The sequence below is a fragment of the Psittacula echo genome (assembly GCF_963264785.1).
Source record: "Psittacula echo genome assembly, chromosome: 12".
Taxonomy (NCBI): Eukaryota; Metazoa; Chordata; class Aves; order Psittaciformes; family Psittacidae; genus Psittacula; species Psittacula echo.
In genome coordinates this window covers 14076686-14099384 of record NC_137747.1, presented here as the reverse complement: position 1 = coordinate 14099384, position 22699 = coordinate 14076686, and the positions used below count along the sequence as shown (strand labels likewise).

Sequence of the window (22699 nt, the reverse complement as noted above, 5' to 3'; positions counted from 1 at the left end):
AACACGTTAGTTATACCCCAGCTACTGCCTTGGGTAGTGATGGCAACATGACTGGAACAGTTCTTGGAGACTGTTTAACATTTCTCAAATGAAACATCAAAATGCTTCCCAATATTATGCCCAAAATTGTCAAAATTGCTTCAATATTTGTACACTCTTCCTATTAAAATTAAACAGGAATCGCACACATGAATCTTCCAGATGGCTTCAAAAATCCTGTCTGGAATTTTTAACGTTTAATAATCCTTTGAGATGGGATCATTCCTTTGATTTTAAAGGAGAAGAAAGAAACTGCCTGCACATTTAATAATGCCACTTAGGATGAAGGAATCAATGGCAGAGCTAAGAACAGCACCCAGGAAACCTGGCTCTTATTCTCTGTTCAGGTCACTGGATTAGCCCCCCACAACTCAAGAGTTTTTAACACAGAGACTTAAACTGTATCTCCTTCATTAGCTGGAGGGTGTGTTATGAAGCACGAAAGATGAAAAGAGAGAAGCCCAAATTAGCCAGGTTATTTTAGCACTCCAACCCATGACATTTTACCCCAGCGCTTTAGTGATGTTGAATCACCAGGCAGAATTCCAACAGTGTGCTCAGTGCTCCCCAAAGCAACAGAGCAATCCACTGAATATTCACACTTAGCCAAAGCCTAGTTTCTGCCTCTGCTTTGTTATCTTCTATTAGGATCATTTCATGAAAGTAGGGTAGCTTCCCTTTGGAAACATTATTACATTCCTTCTTCCTTCCCTCACAGCAGACATCTGTTTGGGGCAATTTTGACTGTGGAAGAACTGAAGAGATCACGAGATCAGAGCAGCACCAAATTTATTCCAAAGATGCAAGTTTTGTTGAAATAGCTTTGAAGTACAGAGCAAACAGAGGAATTCACACAGCTAGTTCATCTGTAACTCGCAAGGGCAAGCTGCATTGCGGGGAGCCCTTCTTTAATCCTCTCACAGAGCTTTCCACTGTAATCCTGTTTATAATCAGGATTTTTATCTAAATGCCTGAAAACTGTCAAGAATGGTGGCTGCTATTATCAGCTCAGCCACTGACTTCCCTGTCAATAAGCTGGCAATGAGTTCAGCACGAATGCCAGTTCCTTAAAGAGGATTCTTCTGAACAAGGTTCTCGGCACCAAGGGGAAGCAGTGTGAGACATTTAAAGAAGAAGCATGTTACCAGTGGTCTTCTGTACCAGAGATCACTGTAGCTGCTGCAGGTGCCACTACAAGAACTGTTTAGCACCTGCTCTGGGCAGAGGGGATGGTGCTATAGCTGATGCAATACTACAAACAGGTTGCAAAGCCGGTTTGGGCATCAGAAACAGGCTGGGCACTGCCTTTGCAGCTCCATCATCCTCCTTTGAAGCAGCTTCTTCTAGTCTAACTGCAGCGCCGCACTGGGCCACGCAACTGTCTCTGATATGCCAGCTAGCTTGGGTGGCTCCTTCTGACCTCTTCAGTTATCCTCTGTGTAAAACAGTCTATCTGCTGTAAATGCAGAGCATTTACAATCTTACTTTCAGACACATACAATTAAAATGTAAATGCAAAAGCATAGGTCTTGGCAGCCTTGACTAGCTAAAGGTATTACCATAACTGTGCAACACTGAGCATGAGAGACCTGGGCTGGGTCAGCCTGGACAAGAGAAGGCTCCTGAAGGGGAGACCTTAGAGCAGCTCCAGTGCCTAAAGGGGCTGCAGGAAACCTGGAGAGGGGCTTGGGACAAGGGCCTGTAGGAACAGGCCAAGGGGAATGGCTTGAACCTGCCAGAGGGGAGACTGAGATGAGCTCTTAGGCAGAAGCTCTTCCCTGTGAGGGTGCTGAGGCGCTGGCCCAGGGTGCCCAGAGAAGCTGTGGCTGCCCCATCCCTGGCAGTGTTCAAGGCCAGGTTGGACACAGGGGCTTGGAGCAAGCTGCTCCAGTGGAAGGGGTCCCTGCCCGTGGCAGGGGTTGGAACTGGATGAGCTTTAAGGTCCCTTCCAACCCAAACCAGTCTGTGTGTCTATAATTCAGCGATCGATCTGTATTAGTCACAAGACACTGAGGTAAGATGAAGTAGTTTTCCTGCGTACTCAACATGGAGCAACTGTGTAGCACCTCTTTAAACCTCCAGTTGGCAGTGCTCTCTCTACATTACCAACACTGCTCATCAATTTAATGCCTGTTTTACAAGATCCCAGTCCTGCCCAAGGAGAAATCCTCACGAGTTCTGCCATTTAACTGTGATTAGGACATAAACAAACATGTCCACCCACATAAACACATACACTCCCACATTGCTACAGCACATATGTCTTTTCATTTTAGAACAGTCTTCCAAGGACATCCCAGTCAATCCAAAAATCATTCTTCTCCCAACTAACCTCGAGTACTGCCTCTGGAAGCAAGTTTATCATACAGGACTGACCTGGGCTTTTGCACTGAATGTTCAGTGTTCAGACCCTGCTGATGGCCAGTGCAGGGAATAGATATATTTTACTGCCTTACAGTTTACATTGTCACTTACTGCTAACAACTCTTTTTTATTAGCCAGTTTTGAGATAGGGCAATGGGAAACACAGACTGCTGTGCACTCTTTTCTCTGGTACCCAGACATAATTTCAAGCATCACAATTGTCCTGAATGTCCCAAACATTCTTTTTTAACTTTACTGAAATAACAGTCAAGGTATTAAAAATAAAGGAATGTCTTAAACTCTGTTAGAGAACCTATCTTAATGCTAACAATTAAATGGTAAAATTCAATTTCACAGATATCTGCCCAATATTATTTCTAACCCTTATCCATCTTTTTTTTTTGACAGTCAGCCTAAGTTTCCTTTCTTTTTCCTAGATACACATGCACCTTCTGTTTGCAATGCCTCCTGATTTTAATCCCTCTCATATACTCCCCTGCCTATCTCAAGGCTCCTCTCTGCCCTTGCTCAGAAAGGAAACATAGAACCAGCTTTCCTCTTTTATTTTTAGGCTCCTTGCACTATTAATTCAAATACTTCCTTACATCCATTCCAGTGCATTCTGAAAAGAAAAGCCACATTATTGAAGGCGCTTCCTCAGCCACGCAGATAATACCAACAATTATTATAGGGAACATTCATTTATAGAACTAATGAAGGTTCTAATTTAAAATGCTCTATAAAGATATTCATAGATATTGAAGATATCCTCAAATTAACCACTGCATTTGTAACTCAAACAGAGAGGCTGTATTGTGGATGGTTTAAAGATCTGCACTATGAAACTAGTAGAGACACTAGGCTGAGGATCTTTCTGTTCAGCTTCAGGTCTAAAGAACAAAGCCCTAGAAAGTTCTTCTTCAGTTCTCTCCAAAGCAGTACCTGAAATCTTGGTTGCAATCCGTGTTGTGATGGGTGGCCCAAAGCCCTTGACTGTGCTGGCTTTGATGGTGAATGAATACGTAGTCCCTGGGTATAATCCTACAAAGAGGTGATGTGTTTCATTCCTTAGCTTGAAGACTTTCCCTCTTTGGCTGGACAGGTCAGCACTAGGATCCAGAGACCCAACGGCCTTGTATGTGATCTGCAAATGAAGAACAAGGAAAGTCAGGAGATAAGGAGCCTGCTGCAGCTGGCCTTTCTTTGCTCCCCTATTTTGTCATCCCTGGAGACTAGACACTGAAAACACAAGGACAGATGCAACTTCAGCATCTCCAGTGAGTGGTTCTGTATTCAGATGCTGCCAAACAAACATGACAATTTTTCCGAGGCTTTACTTAGAGAAAAATGAATTCCTTCTCTTCACTAAAACCTCAGCACGAGCCGGTTTACAACAAAAATGCACAGAACTGCTTTTGGTTCCAAAGCTCAGAACTGCTGCAGCCAACCCAGAGCACACAGCACAATGGGCAGACCTTCCGGGAGACTTTCCCATACAACCCTCCCCCCAGCACATGAAAGCATTGACAAAACACGGACACATTATCCATCAAGTTGTTTTCTTTTCTCTCATAAATGGGCTTCTCCTGAGACCGCTGAAAACAATGGGAATGACAACAAAGTTTGGGGAAGTCTTTCCATTTGCAAAAGAGAATAATACACTGACATTAAATGCTATGTTTAAATGAAATAAAAGGGCCAAAGCCCTTCTCTTCTGCGATTTGGAAGTCAGCTGCAGATAGCATCTCCCTCCCTGTGCTGAGCCTTAGGTTGCAGGTTTACACGTGGCACAGTGCCTGGTTTTTGCCTGAGAGAACAAGCCAGCAGGTTACAGGCCTTGAGAGCTGCTCATGAAAACACACGCGGCTGGAGCTAACACACCTTTAGAGCACTCCAGGCTGAAAGCTCACCTCTGGAATATGCTCGAGCTCCATTATGCTTCCCCACGGCCCCCCTGGTGACATACAGACACCTGCAAGTAAAACTCATGACTTATTTACCAGCCAATTCCTTGCCTGCGTTCCAAATTCAATCCAAAGGCAGCTCAATTTCCACTGAGCTGTCAATATAATGTAACGTGCTCCGGTGCTCTCCTAACCTCTCCTGATATTATGGGATCCTCGCTTATTTGTAATGAAACACTATGAATAAATCAATGTATGTTAATACACCAAGTCTTCAATTTTTTATGAAGGACTCCACAGAATGCTATTCCCAGCTTTGCTGAAACAGCCTTTGAAAAATTTTAAGTCGCTTTATGCAGATGGAAAATGGTGCATTTTGAGCAAAAATAAATATACAGTGCTTAAAAAGGGAGACTTTAATATAACTGGATAAACAGAGACAAAGACTGATGCTCCCAGCACCAGAGGAGGTGTGAGGGTGAACCCCATGATTTGGAAAGAAAACTGTTTAGACTGTGCTACACCCAAGGTGAGGCAGCACAAATGAGAAGGGCCATGAATTACACCAGACCCACAGAGCAGCAAGAAATTACAAAAGCAGGAATTAAAACCTGGTTTAAAATTCTTATTACTCGCCAGAAGCCTGAGAAAGACAGAGATCTCAGCACAGTGGTCATTAAACCAAGCAAAGTCATGCAGGAAGGAGAAATCTTTACCCTGGCTCCTTCTCCTTAGTTAAGGTGAGGACCATGCAATGCACATGGCCTGGGACAGTATTCTGACAGTTCTTACTGCATCAAGGTACTGCAAGGCAAGGGAATCTTGCAAAACCACCATCAGAGATGGAGTGAGCATCAAAGACCTTAACTTGAGACATGACCCAGTCAATGCCATAGCCAAGTCCAGAAAGAAAAATACATTTAAGCTGTGAGGCAGGAGTGAACTGATGCTATTTGTGTGCTCTGTTTGCAGATCAAGTGCTAGAGAAATAGCAATTCCATAGATCCCATAGGTGAATCAGCAAAGCAGGGGCTTGGGGAAAATGAAAGGGAACTTCCTACTGCTTACTGCTTGAACCACATTCACAGGATGCCCAGAGAGTGCCTTTGTGAAATCAGGGGTATTTATTCTCAAGCAGGCTATAAACATAAATGGAAGATGCACGTGTCCTTGATCTCCATATAAATAAAAGCACTCAGTTACCTTCACCAGCTCTAAAATCACTACAAAAAACAGGTGGTTTTCTTCATTAAGAACCCTATTCCCTTAAGGCAAATAGAGCTAGAAAAGCTTTTTTTGGGGGGGCGAGGGAGGGAGAAAGATATTGATTAAAAAACCTAAACCACTTCAACAGCTTTTCTTTTTCCTGTTGACTACAGAAGGGAGTAGAAGGGACCTTCAAACAACTAGGGTCAACTCACAACAAGTGGGGAAAGCGAAGACTATACTTAAGAGAGAGAACATCCACAATGGAGATGAGAGCGTGGCAGTTTTCAGGATGACTGCTCTCTCAACTCAGACCTCAACATTGCCTCGAACTATTTTTGAGAATATGTAAAGTGCAGTAAAGAGAGATCCATGGCATTATCAAACCGCGAGATCCTTATTTCTGCAGCAGGCTCTATGATACGAACCTTGCTAAACCAGGGCAGAAAAAAGCGATCCTTGCCCACAAAACGTGTTACCTTGAACACATCAACAGGACCTGAATGCCACACACAGAACGGGAGAATGACAGTGCAAAATTCCACCTGGAGAAGAGAAGGCTCCTGAAGGGGAGACCTTAGAGCAGCTCCAGTGCCTAAAGAGGCTGCAAGAAACCTGGAGAGGGGCTTTGGACAAGGGCCTGTAGGGACAGGCCAAGGGGAATGGCTTTAACCTGCCAGAGGGGAGACTGAGATGAGCTCTTAGGCAGAAGCTCTTCCCTGTGAGGGTGCTGAGGCGCTGGCACAGGGTGCCCAGAGAAGCTGTGGCTGCCCCATCCCTGGCAGTGTTCAAGGCAATTCCAGCTACAACTACGTCTCTCCTTGTCAGAGGAGTCCTGTGCAGTGCTGTCCGCCTGCTCCCTCCTGACCCGGGACACATCCAGCACACCGCTGAGCCCACAGGCTGCCCATCCAGCTCTGCATTGCTCATAGCCAGGATCACCTCCAGTTTTTGGTATTTCATAGAATCACAGAACAGTTTGGGTTGGAAGGGACTTTCAAAGCTCATACAGTCCAATCCTCTGCAGTGAGCAGGGACATCTTCGACCAGACCATGTTGCTCAGAAGCACATCCTTCCTGCAATACCTGGGAAGTGCCGCACCAAATGTTTGTGCTTCTGCCTCTGTGGCAGAAGAGTTTCGCTTACAGAAAGAAAAGATGCTGTAACGTGTGACTTTTATGTTGGCTTTCATGTATAAATGCATCATATATCAAATTATAATGGGGTGAAAAGAAGACACTGAGAAGTTGCCACCTTCTTACTTGATTTAAACTAGAATTTCTGAAGCAGGAGGAATTTCAGGGAATCAGACACTGAAAAAAATTCAACAAGAAACTACGGAAATTTCCAACTATGGAGTAGTTTATAAAGGCACAGAAACACATCTGGAGAAGAAATACATCTCTTTCCTGGAATAAGAACGATGCTGAACAAACCACCTGCTCTTCTACTTGGTATGCTGAGTACTTATCTGATTTTCTTGTTCTAAGTGTTGAACCATTTCATTACAAAACAAACAAGAGATTCTAATCCAGAAAATGGGATGACTCAATCACTCGAAAGCAGCTGTCCTGAATTATTTTGAAATAAGCTATTTTAAAGACAAGCCAAGTCATGTAATACTTCTGTGTTGTGAGAAAGGAAACAACAGTATTAATTTAAACACTTAAAAACCTAGACAGAAAACAAATAAAATACTGGAAAATATATTTAAGAATGTCACTCTGATTGAAATATCAAAAATATTTGGGTTTATTCTGATGCAGAACAAATGCAAATATAAAGATGAGGAAATTTCTCACAAGACTGAAACTCTGTGGTTTTTAACCAGCTTTTTGGTTATCTCTTGCATAGCAACACAAGTACAAAGTTGCTTTTTCTCTGCAAACTGCAAGGGCTCTCCAGAGTTTAAATGGGTAATGTAGAGCTTACACTTTGGTTCCCGGCAAAACTTGATGGTCCCAAGGGAAATTCTGAGTAGCCAACACTGTTGTGGTTCTAATCACAGCAAAACCCAGGACAGGCTAAAATACAGCAAACCTAAGAAATATACATTAATAAATCCTAAATCTTCCTTTGATCCTCCTTCACTAAGTTAATGAAATGATTCTCAAACTGAAGCAACAACAGCAGTAAATCAGGAGTAATCAGAAAGTCAGATTGCAAAGGGGTCTGAGAAGGATGAAGAAGAGCCACATCAACACCAGACAGGAGGGACAAAACCCGGGTTCTATCATTCCTCCAACTGGATGGGAATGATGCACTCAGGAGATGCACAGATGATCCAAGTCCTTGGTCAATCTGGAAAGTTTGCCTACATGAGTCCAAATTCTTTGTAACATGTAAAGCAGGTCAACAGCCAAGTACACATTTAGTGGAAACTACAAAAAAAAGGCTTTATGTATGCAATTTCTTAGTGTTCACTGATATATAGCTGCTATGGTAGACTATGGAGAATAAAACAAGAACAGATCAGTGTAAAGAATGGGATGGTTAGTGAGTTTATTCCTTGTTGTTACTCAAGCAGACACCCAATTTTCACCAGCGCACTCTCAAGTCCCCATTCACCAGAAGCATCCCCTCTTACTCCATCTTCCCCTCTGGTTTTCATCCATTTTAAGAGTTCAGAATATTAACTCCTTGAAACCACTGAGCAAACATGATGTTAACAACCACAAAGATGAAGATACAATATTAAGAACATTAGTATAGCTCATCTGTCCTTCACAGAGCCTAATTTCACAATTTGCTAGGGAAACGTGAACACTGCTGTCATCATCTGCGACTGGAAAACTTCTATTGCAATGTGAGGATTTATGAAGCTTTCATTGTGAAGGGAAAGACCAGAGGAGAGCTATTAACTGAACTAGGAAGCACAAGGCTATTTTCCACTGCAAATCTTACTTCAGAAGAAAACACATAATAAATTAAAAATAAATCAACATCTTTAACCCACTATTTTTTCCTATGCCCCTTGGGTGTTAGGCAACTGTGTGTGCACACAAGGTATGGGAAACTGTGGTACTGGAATATATCATTATACATAAAATAACATCTTCAACAAGGATGCTGCGAGGGCTGGAGCAGCTCTGCTCTGGAGCCAGGCTGAGAGAGCTGGGCTGGGTCAGCCTGGACAAGAGAAGGCTCCTGAAGGGGAGACCTGAGAGCAGCTCCAGTGCCTAAAGGGGCTGCAGGAAAGCTGGAGAGGGGCTTGGGACAAGGGCCTGTAGGGACAGGCCAAGGGGAATGGCTTTAACCTGCCCGAGGGGAGACTGAGATGAGCTCTTAGGCAGAAGCTCTTCCCTGTGAGGGTGCTGAGGCGCTGGCCCAGGGTGCCCAGAGAAGCTGTGGCTGCCCCATCCCTGGCAGTGTTCAAGGCCAGGTTGGACACAGGGGCTTGGAGCAAGCTGCTCCAGTGGAAGGTGTCCCTGCCCGTGGCAGGGGTTGGAAGTGGATGAGCTTTAACGTTTTGTGACGATTCTATGGTTCTATATCCATAATACATTATGCTTCATCAGCTGCATCTTGAAAACGTCTGCTCAGCCTCAGTATCATCCATCGACCAGAACACAAAACTCTGCAAGGACTTCCCAGGCTGCTCAAGAAGTTCAATGAATATTCAGCAGTTCAGCCTTCACTTCAGCAGTTATCCTGTGCCCAGGCGCCTGCTGAATCTCTACAAACAGAGACAGTAAGCCAAGTCCTGTGAATTTTACTCCATCTTTGCATGGTGGAGGCAGGAGAGGGACTCTGTCCTGTGCTTTTTTAAATCCTAGAATCGTAGCATGGTGTGGGTTGGAAGGGACCTAAAAGATAATCCAGTTCCATACCCCTTGCCATGGCGGTTAATAAAAGTATCAGGAATGTAGTTGGAAACTGGAGGGTAAAAAACATAGAATCCCTGTAGAAAAAAAGGTACATATTGTTAAAAATGTGGTAATTAAACAGGGAAACGGACTATCAAGCGATGTGATAAATTACCTTGTGGGTTAAGACATTCCTTTGGAAGAATGCATTATGGCACAATCTTTGGACAATAAAATAAAAAATTATAATTTTTTTTTATATAATATATATATAAATAGAATATATATATAATTTTTTTTTTATATAATAGTATAATAGAATCCTAATAAAAGAATGAACTGTGATAAATATCTTATCCCTTCATTGTAACGGTCCTTCTTTTCCCTCCACTGCTAAAGCCCTTTGGGAACCCCGGATGGCTGTTCAGATTCCCTTTAATCCTGTGAAATAAATAAATTAACAAGATGGAATATTCTGCTCACATCAGGGCTGATGTATCCACTCAGCTTTCCCATGCATTTCATACATTCGAGTAAGCTTTCACACTGATGAATAACTGAGTTGCCAGGATTTCATGTGTTCACAACCTTAAAACTGAGGGCAGCAAGCTCTAATGTCTCAGGATTGAGAGCTAGCCAGTCAAGGCAAAAGAATACGCTCATATGTTTCATCCCACCACAGCTGATCCCAGTATACACACCACTTCATCTTCCATCTTTTGTCATAGGGAATTAATCAAACACAGCAAGCAGAATTTTGCTCTGTACAACCATATTTACCATTAAACATCAGGGCTCTAAGTTTCCCCTCTGATTCTAGCAATTGCAGCCTCTTACAATGCAAATGGTAAGTACTGCTGTTAAATCGAACACTAGTTTGTGTATACATTATGCAATCTTAGATATATTTCCCATTGTAGTGACAGCCTGCACAGCAGTTTGGGGAAGGCAGTTGAAACCTGTAAATCCATTACATTATCTGCCTGCATCGCCATTGATGTTTTCTGCCCCTGTATTTATCAAACAGCCCATTCTGCCTCCCCACACCCCTCACACAACATCCAGCCCCCAGCTCCTGCGGATGTCCTGGAGCTGACACGTAGCCACAATACCTTTGGGTCTCTTTTCCTCTTTCAGTTAGTAATGCCTCAAGACTGAACCCATCTCTTGCTATGGACCACAGAGGAGCCAGGACCATCACACAGCCACTGTATGCACGACTGTGCCACGGTGGGCAGTTTGGAAGTAGATGATCTTTCAGGTCCCTTCCAACCCAATCATTCTATGATTCCATAATGTCAGACCCTGACTCATGTCTTCCCTCACTTTGTTGAGCTACAGGAAAATGAAGCTTTTTCCTGACTTACTGCTGTTTTTTGAACTCACTCCTGTCTTGTGCATCAAGACCTGGAATCACGACTTGGGTCTTAACCATCAGCTCTCATCACACCGTGCTGCACACTGGGGCATGGCTGGTGCACTGCTTGCAGAAGGGGCACTGGGAATAAGGCTCCTTGCCACTGTCAGCAGCATCAGCTCCTCCTGTGCTGCTCAGCAGGCAGTGGATGAAGAGGGCAGCGTGCTCCCGACCAGAGCAGCCTGAGCTGCAGTCACAGCCTGCATCAGGGCTGCCCTGTGGGGCCACACACTGCCACTGCATCCCCAACAGCCCTGCCACCGGCCTGCCTGGGCTGACAGAGGGGTGACATCAAACGATGGAACTGAGAGAACAGAGCTGCTGGCATCCCTGAGAATGGAAAACAGAGCAGCCACAGCTTTAATGCCTTTCTTTTAAAGGGGCCCCTGCTTGAGTGAGTGCAGAGGAGGCCATGGAGATGCTGCGAGGGCTGGAGCAGCTCTGCTCTGGAGCCAGGCTGAGAGAGCTGGGCTGGGGCAGCCTGGAGAAGAGAAGGCTCCTGAAGGGGAGACCTCAGAGCAGCTCCAGTGCCTAAAGGGGCTGCAGGAAAGCTGGAGAGGGGCTTGGGACAAGGGCCTGTAGGGACAGGCCAAGGGGAATGGCTTGAACCTGCCCGAGGGGAGACTGAGATGAGCTCTTAGGCAGAAGCTCTTCCCTGTGAGGGTGCTGAGGCGCTGGCCCAGGGTGCCCAGAGAAGCTGTGGCTGCCCCATCCCTGGCAGTGTTCAAGGCCAGGTTGGACACAGGGGCTTGGAGCAAGCTGCTCTAGTGGAAGGTGTCCCTGCCCATGGCAGGGGTTGGAGCTGGAGGAGCTTTAAGGTCCCTTCCAACACAAACCAGGCTGGGATTCTGTGATTTTGAAAACCACTTAACTGCAGACACTGCTGCTTCCCAGCTACACAATCCTCTCTTGAATGGGAATCACTTCTATTTAACCAGAAGACAACCAGGCAGACTCAGTGGGCCACCAGCCTTAATGTTGTTTATGTCCTACTTAGTGCAGCTTTACAGAAGCTCAGGGCTCAGGTGTCTGGTGCCCAGCATCAGTACAGTTGCACCCCACCAGAGTGTGCAGAACACCTCCTTGACTGCCATGCTGTGGCCCTGCCTGCCTACAGGGAACAGGAACTTTTCTCCTGTGCTTTCCTATGGCACTTGCTCCACATTCATAACAGGATCAGCGCAAAACTCCACAAACAGATGAGAAAGAAGGTTGTCACAGGCGAAGTGTGACTTTCCAGCACTACAACTCATCACACAGCTCATAGGAGCGCCGGGTAAGGGAGCTGGGTGTCAGTGGAGAGCGATGGATGTGTTTCACAGGCTCCACCATTGCAGGTGGAGGGCAGGGAGACAACTGAAAGACTTCACACTTGACAACACCTTGGGAAACAATAGGCTATTTAGTTTTAAACCTTGCTTTACATACTTCATGCTCTAACAAAGCCTCCAGAAACCTTTACTTTTCCTTGTTTCAGCAAAATAAACACAAAAAACCCCGATGCATTAAAGTCTGACCTAAATATTACTGAACGCAAAGTTATCCGAACGTTTCCTTCCCTTCCCAAGTCACTGCCTCAGGGAAGCAGGGTCCCTCGGGCTAGGGGTTAAGATCCAAGCGCAGCGTGACCAACCCATGCAAATGACTTGTGCTGGAAGGAAACCACTTCTAGCTCCTGCTATGACCTGCAGGTTGTTTCATTGAATTCAGCATGTCCAGAGGGTGCACAAGGGGAAGAAGGTGTTTCACAGAGCATCTCAGCTGCTGCCAGGTCAGGCAGCACTGACCTTCCAGACATTTTGCAAGGCTTCTTCTCCATCCACACTACATCCGCATCACTCTCACGTAGTCACCACTGAGCTCTGAAACCTCTCCTTTTGAACCTAAGTGTGCCTCACTCCTAAAATACCCGATAGCAACAGCAGTTTCAGATACCAGTGCAAGAAACAGCAAGGAATAGCCATTCCTGACCACAGCTTTCCCATCCTACCTTCTAGCTGTGCCTGAAAACAGGAAGACCAGCAACATGTTCTTAAAATTCCATACATATTCCTTACACAGACCAGCATGATTGGGCTCCTCCCTGGTCACTGCACACCAGGCTAAGTGATAAAGCTTTAATTGCCCCTTCCTCTTCAGTGACATCTCTTCAGACCAGGGCTTAAGCTGAATAACAACAATCAGCACTGCTGAATTTAAACCCGGCCATCCAATGCCTTCTCCCTGCCTAAATTGTACTCAAGAAGGAAAATCAGCTCTTTTCTTCCCACAGCCTCCTGCTCAGGGTCATTCTCATAACCACTCTTCATGGTGGCTCTGCACAACTACCAAACGCTTTAAGAAGCTAATGCAATACAGGGAGTAAATGATGAAGTAGCATTGCTGTCAGCTGAAACTCACAGCAAAGAGCAGTTACAGATTCAGGATACAGAGCCCGAACTTTTGTTACACTGCTTTTTCTGCAGAAATCTGTATCTCCTGGTATTAATTCTATATTTAATCTCGGCACAACTGGAGTTTCAGCAGAAAATTAAAGATCTTTTCATTTGCTTTCCAAAGGTGAAACATAATTGCTGTTCTGTTTAAGTAGCTTATTCCCCTGCTATAGAGACTCTGCTAAGGTTGCCAGCCACGTGAAAACTGGCTCAGTCCCCACTCCTGCTCACACTATGACCGTCTGGAAACACTTACCACTTGCAGTTCCAGGGCTGGCATCCAGCAGAGTGCAAATCATAAACAACCAGGGCCCTTACAACGGTTCTGATACTCATAAGTAACAAAATAAGAAGCCTGGCTCCACAGTTCAACACACCAGCAAGGTATTACTGTCAGTGAGAATACACATTACACCAACCTGACACACCTAAGCAAATGTGCCGAGCCCAGCAAACCACTCAAGCACACATTTAGCTTCCCTTACTGCCAAGGGAATTTAAAGTGCATTTCCACATGCTCATCTCCAGAGGACAAGCATATCAAGCCCAGAGTGTTCTTATCTTAAGATCAACCTGTGAAAACTCACACAAAGGAATTAAAGATTCATCTTCAATCGAGGAGGCACAGAGCACTAAGGGTGAGAACTCACTTGGAAATCAGTTCTGACACAACCCAGGAGCGCAGTGTTTGGCCTGTCTTTCCTCTTTCACGCATTCCTGAACCAAACTTCACTTCTGTATGTTGAATTTTTGGTCCTTCCTTTTTTGCCTGGATCTTTCCATCTTCAGACTTGGATCAGAACTGGAAACACTGGCATCTCAAACACCAAATATCCATGAATAAGATGTGTAAGAGAGGTCATGCTTTGCTAATCATCAAATAAGTTGATTGCCTGCAGCTCACTATCATCTTCATACCCTGAGGAGCTTTCCATAGCATGCCAGAAAGGCAGAATACACACAGTTGAGGGTACGACCAGTTTTTGGCATTACACGTTAAAGTGAAGACTCTGCAGTGTCCCAAGCTATGCCATCATGTTGTCCCATCTTTGGATTTCTCTCACTAGACATATTAAAAAGCAGCCATACAGAGGAAGGGAAGGATGGAAATAGGTTTTGCATTTCCCAAACCCAATTTAAATGAATACGTCCATCTTGTCTGGCATAATTCCCTAAAATACAGGCTGACCAGTTGCAAAGACTCTGAGAAGTGCTGCGAGTCTAATTCAGCCCTACAGGACCAAAGGGAAGATAACCCAGCTCCCCAGCTAATGCACACCCACCATAAATAACAGGGCAAGAAATTCCTCCTGAAGCCAGGTAAAAATCCTTGTTTTAATTTTCCAAGTAACAGCAAATAAATCCACCTGGACTGCTTCAGCTTCTGCAATATTCTAGCAGAAATATGGTCAGCTCTGCAGGTAGATAACAGCGGAGCAAATAAATCTGTATATGCAAAATATTTGCTTGGGATTTAGTGGTTAAGATGCTGTCCTGCATATTAGTATTTATAGCAAGATGGAACACGTTTTCCTGAGCAGCTTTGCAAAGGTTCTCATGAATGTGACTGTGCTGCTCAGTAGTGATTTAAGAGAGCAGAGCTGCAGCCACTGCTTGCTGTCACAGCGTGGTACAACAGTGAGGACCCAGGCCCATCTCCTGGGGTGGATGTGGGGAGATGGAGACAGGGAGGACAGGCCCTGGTGGAGTTGGTACTACAACAGGTTAGAGCAGGCAGGCACCTCACCTGCCATGCAGCATCTTCTCCCTGAAGCAGAGGGAGCATCTCAAACAGGGCACACCTATGGGTCAAGCAGCTTGGGATAGCTGCATTAGGAGAGCATGAGGAAGCCCTGCACTGCATGAATGAAAAGCAATGCCACCATGGAGGAGGCACCAACCCTTGCCTGGGTGTGATGTGCCCCAGCGCCTTGGCAACGTGTGGATGTGAGGCACCCACGAGAGCTTCAGCACAGGTGGGACGCCCAGGCTCAGTGGAGGAGACAGGTACACCCCATCCCCAGGTACACCCCACAGCACAAACCCTGTTTCAGAGCAGTGCATGAGCTGAGCCTGGGGGGTGAACAACTTTCTGCCCCTAAAAACCTTTCCTAACAAGCTTTCTATATCTCAACTTCATCCATTTTGTATCACCTCAACCTGCAGTGACTGGTCCTATGTTTTCATGTAAAAAAGCCATTCAGTTCCCCCAAAACCATGAATTCCTAATCCACACACAACATCCGTCCCACCCTTGCTCTCTCTCAGGGGCACATGGCTTTACACTGTCATTTTACTTTCCACCCTAATCAAAATAGTTCATTGGAATAAATGGATCCTGTGCCCGATACATCAGTGCCTTTAAAGAGCCATCACAGTGTTTCCAGCCCCAGGGCTTTCATTTGTGCACAGACTATTTACCACTTCTGCTGAATAAAGTCACTGTTGCTCATTTCATCTTGAATAAATCCTGGACCTGATTCTTCATGTCCCAGGGAGAGCCCAAAGTCAGACCAGAGCTGGAAATCTTCCATCACCTTGGAAAAACATCATTCCTTGTTCCTCAGGACATAACTGCTTCGGAGCATATACCTGCGATTACAGTTTTTGCAGACACATTGGGTACTACATGAATAAAGTCTTGTTAGTATTACAGACAAGGTTGCCTCCAATCAGGTTTGCTGCAGTTCTGGTTTATTCACCGGAGCTCTATTTCCACAAAAGCCAGAGGCTGTAAAATGCACAGGGTATAAAGCAAGTTAACAATTCCTACCAAAAATGTGTTTCCTTTTCTTTAAGTGACTTCCCCGCTATGGTGTCTCTGAGCTCTCCATTAGCTGAGAGAGCTACAGCTCATCCAGCAAGTAAATACTCATTGTAGAGGGGAAAAAACATACAGTAACCTAAAGTGCAGCAAATGCATTCAGAAGTCCAAAGCTGAAGCAATGGTCCTCCCCAGCCCTTCATAGTGCTGCAGTATCACGGAGAGCATTTCACTTACCCTGCTGCCCAGACACTAGAAAGAACTGGCCAGACAGGGATGTTAGAGGGTAAGGTCTAAAAAGCAAGTGCCCACTAGCCTCGACCCACCTCTGTGTGATGTTCTATTTGTAGCTGCTTTCTCTAGGCAAAAATATCAAGGAAGGGGATTCTCCTCTGTTCTGGGGGCAAGAGCACAAGAGGGATGTGGAGCTGCTGGAGTTAGTTCAGAGGAGGCCACGGAGATGCTGCGAGGGCTGGAGCAGCTCTGCTCTGGAGCCAGGCTGAGAGAGCTGGGCTCTCACAATCACACGATGCCCAAATCCTTCTCTTCCCATCCCAGATATCACACTGTCTTCCTGAGTGCTGTTATCGCACTCGCCCACTCCAAGTCACTGACCCTGGAGCCAGGATATATTTTGAAGCTTGGCAGAGCATGCTCAAGTGCATGGATCCAGTGAGGAACCTGAGCAGAGTGAACACCAAAGCAGTGTATTTTCACAACCACCAAAATCCTGCTTCCTTCAAATAGAACTACTGTTTAAAAGAGGGGGACATGTCCAAACAGGCAAGTCTGAGAACTATATCAGCAAAGGTCTCAAACAGCACTGGGATCAGAGGCTGATTAATTTTGCTCATACACAGATAAACTCGAGCCAGCTCTGGACCTTTCTTCCCATGTTACAATAATTTTTTCTTTGGTTTTTGTTCAATTTGAGAAAACAAAGGCACTCACTCCAACACTGCCCAGCACAGAGATGACTGTATCACGTGCATGATGGTGTATTTTACACTGTAAGGGTTTTTTTTTACAGCTGTACTATTTTGTTTTCTGAATGCACATTATGGGGACCACATGAATGAGAAGTGAAGTGTTAAGATTTACAGATACCTATCAGCTTCAATTCTGGTTTTATGGTCCTTCAATCCACTTCCCATCCTCATGAAAACACTTCTATTTCACTTTTAAACTGTTTTGCAAATCTCTTGGCATAATCCACTTGCTGTACATGCTCTTGAGTTCAGAACGTCAGGGAAAGAAAAGTTTCTGTTCCCTTTTTTAATGGTCTGTTGGATTTTCTTTCTACCTCATCTGCAGGAATACAGTCAGCCATCAATTGTGGTCACAGGATAGTCCATTAGATTGGCTCATCCTCTATTCTTTGTTTTCCACACCAGCAGTGATACTCAGAGCAATCTTCTCTCCACCCCTCTTTTTTATCACCAGATTCCTTGTGATGCTCCAAAGATGCACTGGACTGACTTACATTCCATTAAAAGGTATCACTGTTAAATGAGTATCAAAAGACAAAGTTTAAAATAGTGCAATTTATAGCTCCAACTCCCCCTCTATTATAATGTAGCTCTGCTGCTTCTTTCCCTTTCTCTAATGTGCTGTAAAGTCAAGCATCAAGCTGTCAGCTGAGTCTGACTAGCTCCAACTCTGCCTTAGAAATGAGAAGCAACATCTCTATAAAGCCTGTACCACAACTCTTTGGTTCCCCCATCAGATACCTTTACCTGGGCAAGGATCATTCCTGGCCTCCATGAGAACCAGTGGGAGCTTGTACCAAGTCTGTCCTGTTTGGTGCAATTCTCTCCCTCCCCATAACTCCCGGAGTGATTTGAGGGGCCAGAAGTAGAGGAAAGCAGCTTGGCTTCCCAGTGACACTGCCAAGAAAAGCCCTGTTGCTAACACCACTGCTGTGCCAATGTCTGGACACAGAGCGGGAGCGGGCGGTGGAGAGGCAGAGCCGCAGCACCATGGTGAGCAACCGGAGGAAGCCAAAGGGTTTAACCTGCCATGGGGAGGAGGTGAACAGGGTTCACTGCAGCAGATGCAGACTTCAGCTCTGCACGCTGGGAGTCACAGGATAAAACTCAACTTGAAAGGCTCAGGCACTTTTCAAACTGTTCTTCATTAGGATTCAACTACAAAGCAAAATCAGAGGAGTGCAGAACAGGAACCACTGGATATTTTCTCTGATGATGAAGGTATTTTCTCCCTCTTTAAGGCATTTCTCTCAGTACTGTCTCCCACACAATCTCCAAACACAGTAACCCTAAGCCATGCCTCCTACACTGAAGAGGACTGCAGCAGGGCAATGGGAGCAAAAGGCAGGAAGAACCCCCTCACTCTTGGCAACCCCAGGCGGGTACATAAAGGACACTTAGTCACAGTGAGTCACACTGCAGATGCTCCTAATGCCACCCTCCCCTCCATCCATCCAAATCCCTTCCAAATCCTAACATCATTCTGTTCTTCCCCTGGATGTCTGACACTCTGCAGGCTATTTGAAAGCTGCTAAGAAAAACACCCCGCCAGGAGAGTCAGATTTGCTGTGCTCCTGCACAAAAACATCTCAGGAGAAGGAAGCATTCCAGGGGTCTCCACAAATCAAAAATGGGGACATTTCAAAACCCTAAACGGCACTGTTAGAAAAGCTATGGCTCTTTGTGGTGAAGCTTGAGCTGTAACTTCAACAAAACCCCCCTTGGTTAGCGTGGGCCTATATTTTCTGACTGTCTCAAGTGATTCATAGCTTCAACCTCAAAGCCTATGGTGGTTCAGCCCCAAAGACCATAAAAATAATTGCTTACTACGGAACACATCAAAGCTGTGAATACAGTTTTTTGTGCCAGGTTCTTCTAGCCCAACTTCAAGACTTTACAGACCCCTTATATGAGTTCTCAAAACCTACTGTACCAGTTGAAAGATGGCAAGAGGTTTCAAACGGGACGTGTAGAAACATAATGCTTAGACATAACTAAACCACTGTAAATAAAATACTTCCAGTTGCAGCCTAAACTTACGCTGAAAAAAACAATAGGGCATTTTATCAGAAGGAAAAATACCCTACATTGATGCTTCAAGCTTGCTTAAAGTACAGCTCAAATAGACTTAACAGCTGCTCCTGGACGTACTGCAACATTAGTGCCTTTTACCAACAAGCATTCACACCCTGAATAGTAATAATGAGAATGTAAATTTGAATGAGGCTCAGCTCAGGCTCCTAAGTCTAAAGCATGAGGAGGGTGGCATCAAAATGTGGCAAATTCGAGTGCAGGCACCTGGTCCTGAAAAGTCATGCAGAAAACTGAGTTTATGCTGCTTCTCCTTGGTTCTTATTAAAGTAATTTGGAGGCTTGAAAGTGAAACAGGTTTCTGAATTCACCGGGGACCTGGACAGAGTCATCGCACAGTAATGGAAAGGCAGATTTATCGATTCAAATTAAAGGCAATTTATGGGGAAAAAAAAGCAAGTCATGATTTGCATGAAAGACATTGCCTAAAACCACAGCAGTCTAAGTGTGTTTTGATATGTTTTACACATACACACACAGACTGCTAGCAGAGGGAATAAGCCAGCAGTACTGCTCGGCACTCAGCTCTTCAGGTTATGATCATCCAGCAAGAAGAAAAGTCCTAACACTTTGTTCTCAGATAACTCAATCCTTAGGCACTTCAACAGAAGCCTGTCCCCTCCTTTAATGTGTGACAAGCAGTCTGGTCATTCTCATCCACTCTGTCCCTCCCAAGCAATAAAACCTACTTGTCCTCCAGCTTCAGTGAGTCCCAGGACCCCTCATCTTTGTCCTTACAGGAAATCTGAGGTGTCTTTGTTGCACAACTCTTAGTCCTAGGAAACAGGGAGCAAATCTGAACTACCCCAGGGATATGAGGTTACCACAGAGGACACTTGAGTCTAGGTCTCAATCCCGATAATGGTGTTTTCTATATCAGAACTATTTGCCAAGGGAAGCCTATTGTTTCATGAGGAAGCTCAAGTTTTCCAGGTTTGCTGTTTCTCACACCTAGATTTGAAACTCCAACGATAAGCCTAGACAAATTATGATGCTGAAGAATTCACGTGCACCTCAACCAATGAACACGCTTGTTCTAGCGGAAGGTGTCCCCGTCCGTGGCAGGGGTTGTCGGTACTGGATGAGCTTTAAAGTCCCTTCCCATACAAACCAGTCTGGGATTCTAGTGCTGTCAGACCACAAGCAATTTTACCAGAGATCCCGTCTCCAGGAACAGGCTGCTTGTGCAGCACGTGTCACACATGCAGGTTATTGATCTCAGTAAGCTAAACTCTCACAAGGGACTTACTCAAGTTTCCATTCCTCTGTACATGCTCTGAACACTCAAGCATTTGATTGAAGCAATTACTCTCCCTGAGCCGTGAAACAGCCTGAACAGACTCCAAAGTTTGCATTTTGCCATTTGCATGCATACAGTTTAACACCAGAGAAGCACACAAACAGGAATGTTGGCTTCATGGAAAATCTGAATTTTGGGAGAGTTTTTCTGTGGAAAACAATAGTAAAAAGCAGGATCCTATGTAAATCTTACAGTGAAGGGAATAAAACACTTATTACACAACTAGGAAAACTGCATGAAATGCTGAGGAGCCTCTTACAAAGGGAAATTATCCCATGGTGCAGATGACAAAGGGATCATTTACATTCCCAGTTTGTAAAAAACAGTGATTAATACAGCCAGAACAAATGTAAAGTGCAATGAGCAACTGAAGTGTTCAAACAAAACTGCCAGTTCAGTAATGCTGAATGACAGGGCCAAAGTGCAGGGAAGCAAATCCCAAGGTTCTGTTAGCAGGGAGGAAATTCATGGATCGGCTGAGGAGAAGAAAAGGTGATTTCACACCAAAGGAAATAATTATGAATAAACAAGGATCAGAATGAACAGTTATATTGTCTTTTCTTCCCCGTTGAATGTCTACAAAACTCAAATCTGTTTTAGTTTACAGACTTGGCTAATTAATGCTCTAAAAAAAATCATATCAATTTTTATGGGTCATTTCTAGGGAAAACGACCATAACTGTAACCAGACCCCAGCTCTGGGATTATTGTATCAAGTTTTATTAGTTTTCACGGTGCAATAAATCTTTTCAGCATTGCCTGCTGATCTAATTATAATCCTATTTTTAAGCAATTTTTAAAAATTAGAAATGTGTTGAGGACGTGCATTCTTAATGGCTTGAATTTAATGAAAAGTGCAGTGAAGTTGGAAGCCACACAAGCCAACCTCACAAATCTGCTTTTCGCTCTAAGTGCCAAGCTGGGTCCAACTCTTCTCCAGTCTCACCCAAGCTGCCTCTGGAGGACAAATCTGACACACAAGTCTTTTTACAAACCCTGCTTCTTTGAGTTCAGTTGCACAAACCCAGTGTGACCAGTGCATGATGAAGAGCTCTCGGAAGCACAGCTGCTTCCCCAGAGCACTGGCCACGTAAGGTGAACAACTTCAGTTATTACTTCTCACTTCATGAAGCTAAGATGTTGTAGAATCATAGAATGAACGATAAACTGGTTTGTGTTGGAAGGGACCTTAAAGCTCATCCAGCTCCAGTCCCTGCCACAGGCAGGGACACCTTCCACTGGAGCAGCTTGCTCCAAGCCCCTGTGTCCAACCTGGCCTTGAACACTGCCAGGGATGGGGCAGCCACAGCTTCTCTGGGCACCCTGGGCCAGCGCCTCAGCACCCTCCCAGGGAAGAGCTTCTGCCTAAGAGCTCATCTCAGTCTCCCCTCTGGCAGCATGTCCATAAACATGACAGACCTAGTCCCTCCAGAAGTAGTTGTTTACACGGACATTTCTCACAACTGCATCTATCTTCCAAGACGACGTCCATCTGCTGCATGCAGGCTGTGCATTGTCACTAGCAGATCCATAGAGAACCACTACTCATAATTTTCATTCTGCAGGTCCAAATATTCAGGTGACTATCAGAATGGGGATGGGGAGAGAGAACTAATCATAGCCTGCCTGGAACAGCATTGTACAGATCCAAAACACAATGTGAAAATATATCCATCACGGAAGCAGGCTGACCCCAAAATGCCGACAACCTTAACAGAGCAAGACAAGCCTGAATTACTCTTCAGAAATTCTTCTGAGAAGGTACCACTTTGCATTCAATCAGCATGTCGTCATAACCTCAGGATACCTCCTATAATTAGGAGCTTCTATAATCAGGATGCAGCTAAGCATTTCCATTCCAGATCTGTTTATCACATTAGACGTATGGTACAGTGAGTGCTCTAAGTGAGAAGGGAAGGAATGCAAGTATGAGGAAACAAGCTACACTGACACAAAGTCATTATTTTATATGCTGATGTTTGCATGACCTGCTGCTTGCTGAACTCATCTTTTCACTCTTACAGCAGTGAGGACTGGCTTAGCTTCAGATATTGGCAGGTATATATTATATATAAACATAATACACTGGCAGAGCTTTTTGTTCCTCCTTTTTTCCACTCTCAAGCACAGATACTTTGATTTTTACTATTGTATGGACAAAATAAATGAACTGAGAACACAATGGTAGAAACATTTCTGTCTGAGACACTCGCATACAAGATCCTGAACAAACTCTGCCTTTGCAGTGTCTGAGACACCCAGGAGAGGATAAAGGAACAGTATCATTCCCAAGGAACAGCACTGGCCAGGGACCACAGCTACAAACCAGGAAACAAGAGAAGAAAAGCCAGTTTTGGTTAAGAGCCAAGCAAAACCCGTGAAC

General features: G+C 44.7%; 1 protein-coding gene across 1 annotated transcript in view; it reads right to left on the bottom strand.

Moving 5' to 3' along the window:
* The window catches only part of PTPRT (protein tyrosine phosphatase receptor type T), a gene marked incomplete at both ends in the record, with an annotated part of 457941 nt that overhangs the window by 117691 nt on the left and 317551 nt on the right, over nt 1-22699 (bottom strand). The window contains one exon of the mRNA XM_080628020.1: nt 3346-3547. Coding sequence (XP_080484146.1) covers nt 3346-3547 — 202 coding nt within the window. The remainder of the gene's footprint in view (nt 1-3345; nt 3548-22699) is intronic.